This window comes from Sander lucioperca, chromosome 13 (genome assembly GCF_008315115.2).
Source record: "Sander lucioperca isolate FBNREF2018 chromosome 13, SLUC_FBN_1.2, whole genome shotgun sequence".
In the NCBI taxonomy this organism is placed as follows: Eukaryota; Metazoa; Chordata; class Actinopteri; order Perciformes; family Percidae; genus Sander; species Sander lucioperca.
The window spans coordinates 28,798,342-28,812,281 of record NC_050185.1 but is presented as its reverse complement, the minus strand read 5'-3'; the positions used below and the strand labels follow the sequence as shown (position 1 = coordinate 28,812,281).

Sequence of the window (13,940 nt, the reverse complement as noted above, 5' to 3'; positions counted from 1 at the left end):
ACTTCGTACTTTTTGTCATTTCTTTTCCCATCTCTTTGTAGCTTTTCTTATTTTCACCTCACAGTCTTTCCCTCTCTGCCCCTCTTTCAATTCGGATCGAAACAATCAAACAATTCTCCAAAGAACATTTGGGTCTAGGGTCCTCATCCTGGATGCTGGTAGTGTTAAGCACTGTAAGGATGAAATAGAACACGCATGTGCATAGTCACGTATCTGACTCACCAAGCAGTCAAGGGGTTCAACATATCATAATAAGTATGCTGACAAACAGGGCTTTCATTTTCTTCTCACTCATTCACTGTCACACAGCACTGTAGCTCTCTCTCCTCATCCTCTTTTTTTATCCTTCTCTCATTTTCTGTCCCGTTATAAACATCTCTCTCTCTCTCTCTCTCTCTCTCTCTCTCCTCTGATTGAATGTCATCACATCTGACAGCACAGGCAGGAGAAAGATGATAAACAAGACGTTTACACCAAGGAGACATCCTTGGCTGTCCACACACACACACACACACACACACACACACACACACACACACACACATACACATACACACACACACACACACACACACACACACACACACACACACACACACACACACACACACACACACATACATACACACACACATACACCTGTCAGGGAGCTGATAACCTGGGACACCTTTCTGCCTTAAAGTGAGGTCCACCCACAATCCTGTGATCATTAAAGATTCGGCTTGAAAGGTGGCTGTAAGTTGTCCCCTCATGGCAAACAGATATGGTGGATTTTTTTGACCACTTTGGGGCAGAAGAACTGAACATTTATCTGACAGACACACAGCCCTGACGACCCAGTCTCATGGCAGTTTGTGAAAGAACTTTAAGCGCAGCGCTGTGCGCCAATTTCGAGCTGTGCTAGCAGCAGTTTGATTTTCCAGCTCGCTCCGTTAGTGGTGAAGGAGTTGGCTAAGGCTAACACGAGCGATGCTAAGCCGACGTCACGACCAAACGTTAGCGATTGGTTATCGTTGTTAACACTTGTCAATGGAGAGTGGCCAGACTCTCTGTACAAATGAAATGTACCAGAGTCTGGTAGGACCAGGCTAACTGTAACCAGCTGCTGCTAGAAACAAGGTAGAACGAGTCCTGAGAGTGAATGGTGCAGTAAAAGTACCAAAAACAATGAGAAAGAAATTAGGCTCAAAAGCTCCGCAAATTTGGTGATTATGATGTTTGGTTTCATAACTACAGTATGAGTAACCACTTTCACATCACAGTAGCGATGCAAACAAGTCTCTGAGCTAGCGTCCAAGTCAAGTCTCAAGTCTCGGAGTCCACATATTTTGCATTCAGGGCTTCTTTTGTTTGGGCCATGTGGTATCAACTTTTTAAAGAAAAAGCTTCTGATGAATGGCAAAGAAGCTGCCAGTGCAGTCAACATGTTTGTTCTCTCTCATGTGGTTGGCGCAGCGGATACGTTACATATTACACATCAGTCCTTCCAGAATTTTTTTTTTGAAAAAGTTTTTTTGTGATTGTTGCGGGCAAAAAATCCTTGATTATGCAGCACGTTTTCTTAAAATATTCGATGGAATATGCAGGATATTTATGCAATTTTATGCGATGAAATTGCGGGAGCTTGCAAAAACTGCGGTTTCATCATGGCTTCATCGCGGGGTTTGCAGCTTTTCGATGATGTTAACATCGCGTAATTACGACACTTCATAACGTTCCCATGGCAACAGGGGAAAATGGCTGCTCTTGTGTGAAGTCAACGCAACATTTTTCAACTTTCTGCTAAGATATATGTGACTTTTTTGCAACGAAAATGCGGGGATTATGAAATCATGCAAGCCCTGCATATTTTGCGCAGAAATCGCCAATTTACGCGGTGAAAGTGCGGCGTATTTGAAAAAATGCAGCCCCCGCATAAATATGCAGACTTTGGCTAATTATGCATTGAATTATGCGATCGCATAATCATGTTCCTTATGTCAGGGACTGACATATGAAGGTTATGCTCAGCTCGTCAGACGTTTCCTAAAGAATAAAGATTAAAGTCCCACATCTCGATTTCGAGTCTAGTCTGAAGTTGTTTGAGGACGAGTCTCAAGTCAAGTCTAAAGTCACCGTGTGCGCGACTAATGCCTACCAGACACTAGAAGACTATGAACAGACTTTGAGACTAAAGTCCGACACCATCTCACATATAAAGACAATCATCTCACATCTAACGTTAAAGACATAATGTCATAATGTGTAAAGACTGGGGATCTGGCAGGGTCACACATTGCAAGACTACAACTGGATTTGTTTTGAAATATTTAACCAAGCTAGCTAGCTACTGCTAGCGTTAGCTGGTAACTTAAGGGAAAGTTTGCCGATTTTTGTTCCTCCGTACATTCAGATGAATGTCTCCTGTACCCGGAGGTCTGTGTTTATCCGCCGGGAAAACTCCCGTTGGATGACTCCCTTCAGAAGGGTTGAAAATCAACAACTTTTCCTTTTTAGCGTTTAGCTTTGCGCGGCGCCATAGCAACCATAAACAACATTGGCTCTAGCTGTTGCTGCTTCCTGTTTGGTTCTGGAGGGAGTGCACCCATTGGTTGTTGACAATGTACACATTATGTAACTTCACTACCGAGACTTAAAATTTACGATAATATCAAACCCGTTTGATTTTGTCGGAATCATTTGTCGGGAAAAAGACTGACTTGGACTGAGTTTTATGACGATTGAGACGAAGGGAGCGCCCCAACTCCAGCAAGACTCTCATGATTTCATTTCAAAGCACATTACCACCCCTGCAGAATAACCCACTTCTCAGCTGTCCATATGTATGATCAGTATGGTCCAAATAGTCAGTGTTTCACCAAAATATGTCCGAATAGACATCTTCCGTTTCACCTCTTCCCATCTATCTCAGATCATCTTTTTCCCTTCCCTTTCTTCTAGTGTTAGTCTGAAAATAATTTCTCTTTTAAGCCAAATCTTGCTCTGGATTCTCTCTGCTTCTCTTTAGTCCTCTCTCTTATCTCTCTCTCTCTCTCTCGTTCATTTCCCCCCCTTGATACAGGATATGTTGTTAGATTTTTGTTGATTGCAATGAACATCTGAGTGTTGATTTGGAAGTGGAGAGGGACTGATGAAGAAGGAAAAAGAAGACGGGGGAAAGATGAGGCATCAAAGCATCGAGATGGACCCCTTGATCTGAAGATTACTTAACACAGCACTGATTCAGGCTCTGTCAGACGGATGTTAATGGACTGGAGCGCTAATTGCCCATGGAAAAGTGTTCTTTCCACCTCTTCATAGATTTCTACATTTAAATCCGGCCTCTTTACTGGGTTGGCACTTTTTTTCCCTCCCCAGTCAACTGAAAGGTGTCAAGATCTTTTATGCACTTGAGTACACTGACTGTGACCTCGGGGCTGAAACACATACATACAGAATTTGCAAGATAAAAAAAAAAAAGTAGAAAAAGTATTTTTTTGGAAAGCTCATCGATCCTAAATCCTTTAGTGCAATTTTTTTAGACAGCATTCTTTTCTTTGGGCAAAATGATATTAAGAAAAAGGGGCTTTTAATTGCATATGATCAATCAAACTGGATTGTAAAGCTATTAGTAAAGCATCGATGATTCATCATTAGCAATGCAGCACAAACTCAAATACTGGCAGAAAAGTCTAAATGTGCTGTTTCTGTGATTAGAACTGGAATATTAAAGCTATAGTGCGTAGTTTCTGTCGCCCCCATGAGGAATTCTAAGTAATGACAAGAACACTGTGGGTGCGTCCACATGATACAAGCCTTTCGTGATCACACACCACCCCCACTCCTCCTCCACGCAGTTGCTAGTAGCCAAGGAGGACACGGAGGATTAAAAAGACATGATGGACTCTTCAGAAGAGGTCATTATCTTCACTCGAGTTTCTGTGCGGGAAAGTCACAGGACGCCACAATATTCTCAACATAGTCTGAGAAATCCAGAGAGAGTTGTGTGGAGCTGATAGTCTTAATTAGCTTTGTAGCAACTCATTTGGCAATGGCTTGAATATAATGAACGTTCGTTATTATTAAAAAAAAGTTACGCACTAAACTTTAAAGAGTACACTGTTTATGTATAGCATCTGTCAAGTGTACGTGTGTGTGAATACTTTTTTTCTATTAGTAAATGAAAAATACCCAATTTAGCCCATTCTACAATCCCCTGCTGTTATGGTAAATCAGTAATGAGAAATCAGATGAATGCCATAACTCCTCCCATATTTTGCTCCTCTGAACAGGAACACCTTAAATTACATATTAGGCTACATGAGCCCTAACTAACACAAAGGGCCCTATTTTAACGATCTAAGTGCACGGCGTGAAGCGCCTGGCGTCGGTGCGTTTAGGGCGTGTACAAATCCACTTTTGCTAGTTTAACGGCGGAAAAAAGGGTCCGTGCGGTTGGGGGTTGACCTTAGTGTCTTAATTAATCATAGGTGTGTTTTGGACGTAACATGCAATAAACCAATCAGAGATCATCTCCCATTCCCTTTAAAAGCCAGGCGCGTTTGGACCTTGGCGCATTGCTATTATGATGGCAAAACTGATCTGCTTGTGCGTGAAGAGAAAGCGCGCGAGCAGATCATATAATACTATTTCACATTGTAATATTTTTATTTGTAATCTTCTGCATGTGTGTGTGCTGCTGTGCGTCTCTGTGTGTGTAAAAAGCATAGTGTGCGCGCGCTGTGCACAAGCCTAGGCTCATTTTACTAATGCTCTGTTAAAACAACAATGAAATGCTGCGTTATTGACTTTAGACCAGGTTTTTGTTGGTCAATGGCACGACCACTTTCCGCTGCCTCAAGACAGCAACACGCCAAGAATGCACCTGAACACACCTCCCTGTAAGACCAGCACGCCCATGGGCGCACAGATGGGCGCAGGTACATTTGCTATTTAAACAACGTGGGCGCTGGATGGATTATTGACTTAAACTAGCAAAGACACTTGCGTCGGGCGGTGTGCTACGGCGTGTGCAAGATAGGGCCCAAAAAATCTCTGAGCGTCTTTTGCGATATGTTTATTGCACCAGTTGGTATCGTGATGACGATTAAAAAAAACGATATACAGTATATTGTGCAGCCCCATTTACTATGGCTGATTACCCATTATTTGGCACTCTTGTGTATGTGTTTGTTGTGTGCTATGATAAGAACAGACGCTGACTCACCTTAGCTCCTTGAAAGGCTCGGCCCTGACGTGAGGCGTCTCCACTGATTTGCTGAACACGGCTCCTTCTGCCCCTGAAATCACAGAACACAACATCAGCCGGGAGGCCGCCGTCAATTGAAACTACAAAACCCCTCCTGTCCGATCAATGGACATAATCTCTGAGACTCGGCCGATCTATACGGCTGCAGTCAGCGCGCACAGCGGCCCTCAGCTCGCCTCCCTGATAAGACCGACTCACACACACGTTTGATAGGGAAGAATACTTGGATGGAATACATGATGAGGGGAGTTTCGAAACTAAAAACCTTCCTTCTTTCATCATGAAGGGAAAATAAGCGTAGATTAAAAGATGCTGCTTCAGAAAAAAACATGAACTTCAAAAAAAAATGCTCCTCCTGTGGGCAGTGAGGTGACTCCCAATAAGATTTCACAATATGAAGCAACAAGACAGTGTTCTGTGATAGGATACAGTGTGTGTATTTTTAAAATAACAGTTGGTTGCCAACAAGTCCTCCGAACCATACGACGATGCCGGTCCAATAAGACCCACAGGAGCGTTTTCCGTTCTCATATCTAAACCAGAGAACGTAACGGTCGTTAAACACATCGTTAATGTTGTGAAACAGTCTCAGTTTGATGAGGTTCAGGCTAGTCTATATCCAAGACGTTCCACTTCTGGGATTGCTCCGTAGCCGCTGGAAATTCCGCCAGATGTCCGTCATGAAGCATCCCTTCATCGGCTTCCGGTAAAATTCAGAATACAGTATAAGATCCTGTTGATTCTCAAAGCATTACATGCAGGGCTTTAAATTTACACCCCCAACCCGAGGGTAAAAATGTACTTTGGCGGGTAACATTTCAAAGTTACTAGCCATGGTCATCTGTTTGAATTTGCAGGCTGCAGAACTGTTGCCAGATTGGTTTGTTTTCCGCCAAGAAATTTTACATTCCATCGCTTGCTTGTGATGAAGTACAAGCTAACGGCATTAGAAAATAACAAAGTAATACTCGGTTGGCCCTCACCCCGAGGCTCAGATCGACTGTAGTGCAAATACAGCAGCCACGTGTGAGTAAACTGAAGCGTTCGTGTACATCAAATCAACAAGGCATCGGGTGCAGATCAATGGCCGTGACTAAATGTGTCTCAAAGCCTTTGAGGCACTGCCGGGAAAACACTTCTCACTCTGTGACACTCATCTACATTAGATGGAGAGGAAAATGTTCCAACCTGATCAATGGAATATTTTGTTGGCTTTTAGCCCCGATCCCCCAGTGATGAAGTCAGAATCAGAATACTTTATTGATCCCCTCAGGGACTGTTTAGTTGCAGTTGCTCACAGTCAAATTTAAGGTAAGAAAGAGTGAGAAAAGAGCTAGTCAATAAGCGTATAAAGTAACATAAAGCAACATAGCTACAGATAGAGAAAAAAACGTGTGTATATATGTGCGTGTGTATATCTATATTCATGTGTATACATACAGTTTTCTTTCTTTTTTTTTTTTACATGTATGTATGTATGTGTGTATATTTATGTTTATGTATTAGTATATGTGTGTGTATATATATATATATATATACACACAAAAATTATATATATATATATATATATATATATATATATATATATATATTGTATATAAGGAATTAAAATGTTAAGTAGAATTATACCATGGTCTGGGTGAATACTTGATTCTGATTGGCTGCAGGGTGTCCATAAAAAAGTGTTATAGGACACCTACTAGTTCCAGTGAAACTGACTGTTAACAGTTCTAAATAAATGCGTTACTTTAAAACAAAAAGTAAATGTTAATCTGTCGTTTCCAACACTGTGTAGCGCTTTGGTGCCTCGTTCCTCTTAACAACCGCAGGATGGCGCTAACACACAAGCTGCAGGCTACGTCGGACGGTTCACGCCTCGCCGTCGTCCATTAATACCCAACAATGGACACCTCGTCGGGCATTAACCCTTACGTGAAGTGAGATTAGGTTAAAAAGTTAAGATTGTTTCTAAAACAATGGACTGTATGAATTCTATTGTAGTCCAGTATGAACATAAGTGAAGTACGAACATAAATAAGTACAGATCTTGCCCAAACATTGGCGAATATTTTGAAAGCCATTATATTAGTCATTTTAACGGTGCAACCACAACAAATATGAACATCCTTCTTTTATTGAAGTCGTATATGTTGAAGCCACCTGGACAGATTTAGTTGGGGCGCGACAACTTTGATAAGTTAGAGTATTTTTCAGTTAAACAGGCGATTAATGCCTGAGTTTCCTTAATGTCTGGAGATATTTACAACACCCTCATTGCTCCAGGGAGCTCTTCATAACACAGCTCAACCTGTTGAAAAAGTCAGGAAAATAAAATATCTTTATGCAGAGTGGAGATTTGGCTCGCTCATGTGGGATGGATAAGTCTCCTCTTAACCCTTGTGTTATCCTCGGGTCCAATTTCCAAGTTTTTTATGTCAAAACTATGGGTTTCTTTGAACCAAATTGCCCAAAAATAACATGGATGCATGGAGGCACTTTTTCGACGGTAAAATGAATGACTACCTCCATTGAATTTTGGGTGTTTTATTCAATTTTATAGCATTTGACACATGGTTTCAAAAACATATCCTGACTTAACTTTGACATCAGCCAGTATGTGATCCACTCAACATCCTCTGATCTTAACTATTAGTCACAATAATTCATATTTTTTGCTTTTTTTAAACTCAAAGTTAGGTATAATGTCATATAAATTATAATTATTCGGAGCCACTTCTGTTCCCCTCTTTTTTTACCTTTTGTACTTTATACTTTCTGTAAATATACATAAAAAATGTCCAAGTAAAACATACATGCTATTAGACGGGGTAAATCCAGCCCGATCTGCTGGCGATTTGATTTCTCCCTGCAGCTCAGGCTGGAAACCTGTACATCTTTCTATCCTGCTTCTGTTACCAATCTGCGGGGACCAATCACAAACTGGCTTATCCTCCTGGTGCGCTATTGGTGGGTTTAACACAATGACGATAGAGAAGCGACGGCAAGCAGCTTTTTGTTTATATTCAACAAGCCGGCCACCGAAGCGCAGGCGTGCTACGTCACCCGGATCGTTGGTCTGATTGGTTGAAGGACTATCCAATTGCGTCCAGAGTCATTTGAACTATGCCCGTTGATCCCGCCTCTTGTGCAGTAGAAAATACAGAGCAGACTCCCCAGACTAATGTTCAATCTTAAAAGATTGAGCTTGGTCTGCTGATAGCCAGACTAAGATGCTATGGTATTGAATATTTGGTTGTTGTTGTTTGGCAGTTGACCATTTTACGAACTGCCATGACACTGGGCTGCTCTGGGGGACGCAACAATGGGGAAATTAAACACCACACGCCAGCGACAACGGGACGGACCGCCACACGCGGGACGCGATCCCCGGGCGCAAGGACACGATCCACGGTCTCTGTGGCACGCAGCAACAGGGACATGAAACGCCTCACGCTGGCCACAACAACGGGACGGTTGTGGTTAGGAAAAGAAGAACTGGAAAAGGAACCGTCACACGCAGGACACGCCGACAACAACGGGACGGTTGTGGTTAGGAAGAGAATAACGTGGAAAGGAACTGCAACACGCGGGACGCGATCTCCGGTCCTGTGTTGTTTGACCCATCCACCACCCCGACCAACCTCCCTGTGCGGATTTTCGCTTTATCAATACTACTCGCTACCGTAAACGTTCTGTGATCACAAAATATGCTTCCCATTGAAATACATTACTTTAAAATTTGTGCTCACCACACGAAAATAACGACATTAACGTGTTCAGTACACAAATCAATAGATTCAATAACCATTTCACGAACTTGCCGTGAGACTGGGCTGAAAGTCACCGTGTGTGCAACTTAAGTGCGACTCGAGTCTACGTCTCAAATTCGAGTCCCCATCTCTGACCCACGGGCCGGTCCTGAATTTCCCCTGAATCTCAGCTTTTCTTAGAAGCCAAACAAAAATGCGGGCTTACAAAAAAAAAGAAACAGAATCTCTATTTCTAGCAGCTCATGAAAAGCTGCGCTGACATTTAAATACCTGCTCAGTCAGTTTGAGCCAGAACAAAGAGAGGGGGATGTAAAGCGAAGTGGAAGCCTCGGCGCGTGTCACTGCCTCTTTCCTGCAGTAAAGTGAGTGAAGATAAAACAGAAGCCTAACATTAGAAATCCCAGTACTCAGTCGCAATAAAAAGAAGAAAAAAAAGCTCTTCCCTTTGCTCCTGGCGGTCACTTTGTCTGAAATCGCTAGTTTAAAAGGATAAAACCGGTGTCATTTCATTTTAATCATACCACCATTTTTTATCACCCACGTATAAAAGTTTAAACACGCTTATGTAGTCACCACAGCCAGTGTGTAGATATTCTTTTAGTATTTAATAATAACTTTAATATTCCTCTACACAGAAACACCTCCAGGATCATTTATAATCATAAAGGATTATCTCAGGGCCATAAGTGATAAATGTAGCTTCATTTCTGAGATTTTTTTTTTGTATTTGTAGTTTCAAATACCACTCATGAATCTCAGCAACTGTTTCTGTGGAAAAGATGCCACACAGAGCTGCAAGATTTCCAAAAACTCTGGCATATTAAGACTGATTTGTGACCGCAATCAGGAACCAAACACAGCACTATGTTGCTGAATTGATCCAAAATGGATCCTAAATCCATACGGGAATTCAATTTGCTGAAATTAGTTCGACAAAGCCTCTCCTCAAACTTCACCCTGCTAATAAATCTTAAGTTCTCAACTTCTTCCTGCCCCTTTTGAACACAAACATTATTTGAGTTGCTTATTTGTTGCTTGTATGTCAACAGATTCTCACTCCCATCGCGTAAAATACAGATGCTTGGTCAGGTGCCTTTGGCGTTGTTATTGACGCTAAAAGTCTCCTTTAGCGTCATATCTAAACATGCTTTATTTAAACGTGCTTGGTCGGGAGACTATTGGAGTCACTTTTGACGCAGTTAGGTTAAGGAAAAGACTGTGGGTGGGGTTATGTTTTCATGACACGCGAAAGAACGGGACGGTTTAGGAAAAGAAAAACGGGACGGTTGGGTTTAGGAAACGTGACACGCGGGACGCGATCCCCGGTCTCCTGGGTGAAAGTCCTGTGTTGTTTGACCCATCCACCACCCCAACCAACCTCCCTATGTGGATTTCCTTGTGCCTTTCATACTACTCGCTACCGTAGTCGCTCTTGCTGCTCTCCCTGGTGCGTTCTACAAACACGCTGAAGGGCGCTTTTTGAGTCGCTTCTGACGCTGACATCCACTGTCCAAACGTCCGTATTTAATGAGTTCGGAGTGAGAACGGGTTGGTATGTTGCCGGTGATCTCGTTTCTTTATTCTTTACTTTGTATTTTTTTTTTAACATGTACAATAAATTGACTAAACCTAAAAAGATTAGCATGAAATCAAATCCATTTTTTTTAAACCACCATAACCAGTATACTTCCAGGACACAAACATCAAGTTCCTTGTTGAAAGTCTTGTAGAGTTTAGATTCTCGGCCCGAGCCCGAGACCGGACCTCGGGTCGGGCTCGGGCCGTTATTTTCCGCCACATCCTCGGGCCAGGCCGGGCCCGGGCCGGACCCTTGATCAAGCAATTTTTTTTTTTTTTTTTTTTTATCCATTACGCCTACCTTATTATCTTATTTGGGTGGGGAGAAAGCTATGCCATAATCAGAAATATTATAAATATATATATAGGCTATATAAAAGTAACAAATGTGTACAAAAGTTAGGCTGCAGTTACCAAATGCAGCACTTCATGCGCGGAGTCTCCTCCTCTCGCACGCATCACACCGGGAGCTTGAAGATGTAAAGAAAAAAAGAAAAACAGGAGAATTAACTTTGAGCAAGTGTGGAGGAAAGTCAGCGGTATGGAAGCAGTTTAAACAAGTCGTGGGCAGTGACAACAATATGTTGTTCATCATTGTTTCTTTTTTTTTTTTTTACGTTTCTTCATTCAGATCCATTTGCGATCCGTTCCATTCTAAACTAACAGCAGTTTACAGCTTCGTCCTTGTTGTATTATTCTAAACAGATTTCTGTAGTTCAAACAACTCTGAATTGTAGTTGAGAACGTCAGTTATAACGGCCCACGTGTTAAAAAATTGTCGGGTTTAAATCGGGCTCGGGCTCATAATTACAGTTAATGTGTCGGGCCGGGCCGGGCTCGGACGCAACGTGCTCGGGCTCGGGTAGGGTCGGGCTTGATTTTTTGGGCCGATCTAAGCTCTAAAGTCTTGTGTTTTCTCTTTAACTTCTTCGGGGACACGAACTACACTCCCCCACTCGAGAGTGGCTCATTTTGGACCCTGGTTATAACTTTATGTTTCAAATTGAAAATATCTTGATCACAATTTTGTAATGTAAAAAACAAAACAATTTCTAATAGATTATCAGGTTTTTAAAACTCTCATATGCATATCAGTATCAGTCAGGCTCTAGTTGTGCGTTAGACATTGATGGAGAGTTTGAAGACATTTGCTCACATTAGATGTCACAGATTATTGACATTGTGACACTGCGGATGTTTCCATTTTGGCCCTGCTGTCTTTATTTGTATGCAGCCGAGTGTGACGACTCCATCGGTTTGCACCTCTGGGAATGAAAGTTGATCTATCTGATTTTCTGATCACAGGCTCCACATGAATACTGGCCAGACAGCAGCAATACGTCACACCACTGACATGTTCATGGACCAGTGGGGGGCGAGAAAATAAATGATGCCATTAAAGATTAACGTCTGTGTGAGCAGCTGTGTGTCCATGTGTGTCCCTGTAAGTGTGTGTGTGTCCAGTGTGTGTTGTGTGTGTGTGTATGTGTGTATCAGTGTGTGTATCAGAGAGTGTGTGTGTGTGTATCAGAGTGTGTGTGTGTGTGTGTGTGTGTATCAGAGTGTGTGTGTGTGTATGTGTGTGTCCATGTGTGTCTGTGTAAATGTGAATGTGTGTATCAGTCTGTGTGTGTGTGTATCAGAGAGTGTGTGTGCGTGCATGTGTCTGTGTGTGTGTGTGTGTGTCTGTCTGTGTGTGTGTGTGTGTGTGTGTGTGTGTGTGTGTGTGTCAGAGTGTGTGTAGGTGTGTGTCCATGTGTGTCTGTATAAATGTCAATGTGTGTGTATCAGTCTGTGTGTGTGTGTGTGTGTGTGTGTGTGTGTGTGTATCAGCGAGTGTGTGTGCGTGTCTGTGTGTTTGTGTGCGTGCATGTGTCTCTGTGTGTGTGTGTGTGTGTGTGTGTGTGTGTGTGTGTGTGTGTGTGTTTAGGAGGCAGTCCTCAGACCAGGGGTAGATATCATCAGTTGTGGCCTGAAGTATCTCTAAGGTGATGAAATACAGAGACACACAAGGCATAGAAGAAGAAACTCCCTCCAGGAATAATTTCAATGATTGGTGACGGTCGTGACTCGCCGACACATGAGCAACAATAACCAACATCCTGCATTTATCTTGATGTATTTCGGTGCATAATGCTGCACTGTTTTGCACCCATTTCTGTCTACAACAAATGGTCGGTAGAAGCAAAATGGTGAGCTACTACTGCACAGATGTAGTTGTCCTTGACAAGAAAATGTCATTTATACATGTATCCTGCATTAATAGTCTGGATCAACGGAAGTACATTTCCAGGATAAGACTATCCTGCAGAGCCACCATCGCTGCGTCCGGAGCTTAGCGTCGCCCAAGACGATTGTGATTGGTTTAACCCTTGTGTTGTCTTGTTTTTCTGGGTCAAAATTTAAATGAAATACTGTACTTTTTACTCGACAACATTTATCTGACAGCTTTAGTTACTAATTACTTTACAAATTAAGATTTTTGCACACAAAACACATTTCCATGTTTTATTATAAATTAACTAGCCAACAATATAACGGCCTACAAGTCCATCTGAAATGATCAGACCATTAAACACACAACTGTTTGGATCCTTTACACTTTCTAAAATGTGACGATTTTCGTGCATTGAGTACTTTTACTTTGAATACTTGAAGTACATTTCCCCGTTAAAACTTACATACTTTTATTTAAGTAATATTTTCAATGCAGGACTTTTACTAGTAATAGAGTATTTTTACAGTTTGGTATTAGTACTTTTACTTAAGTAAAGGATCTGAATTTAATTTAAAACATGCAGTCCTACACATTTGGGTACACAGACACACATACTTAGTTAGATGATAAATGAATATTAATGTCACATTCCTCCCTGACAGCTGGATAAGCATGTGCAGTCACAGCTCAATGTTACTGTATGTACATTTCGCGAATGCATGGGCATGATAAAAACAAGAAGCACTAATAGACAAAGTCCCGCTGGATGTCATTAACCGGCAGTGACGTGCGCATCTCTGAATTTAATCCAGTCAGTCAAAGTTGACAGCTGGGTAAAAAAAATACCGCGGGCGGAACCTCGATGAGTCTGTGATGCTGTTCGGATGTCTAACCGTGAAACTACGAGCACTGACTGGAAGTATAGACTAGATACCTTCAAGTAAAGTGTTACCGAAAAAAAGCTTGTCTGTATTCGCAGACAAAAGAAATAGAATAAGTAAGTGATTCTTAGTCAGGTTTACTGTGCCCAGTAATATAAATAACATTAAAATGTTACTTATTATTTAAATGGTTGGTGCATCTTTAGCTCTAGTAATGGATTCCCCCCAGAATGCATATTCAATAA

At 41.9% G+C, this 13,940-nt stretch overlaps 1 protein-coding gene across 6 annotated transcripts in view; it reads right to left on the bottom strand.

The window, feature by feature from the left end:
* The window catches only part of sgcd (sarcoglycan, delta (dystrophin-associated glycoprotein)), a 375,763-nt gene that overhangs the window by 27,433 nt on the left and 334,390 nt on the right, over positions 1-13,940 (bottom strand). For all 6 annotated transcript variants that reach the window (XM_031307940.2, XM_036008800.1, XM_036008801.1 and 3 more), the window contains one exon: positions 5,207-5,279. In XM_031307940.2, the coding sequence (XP_031163800.1) occupies positions 5,207-5,279 (73 nt within the window). The remainder of the gene's footprint in view (positions 1-5,206; positions 5,280-13,940) is intronic.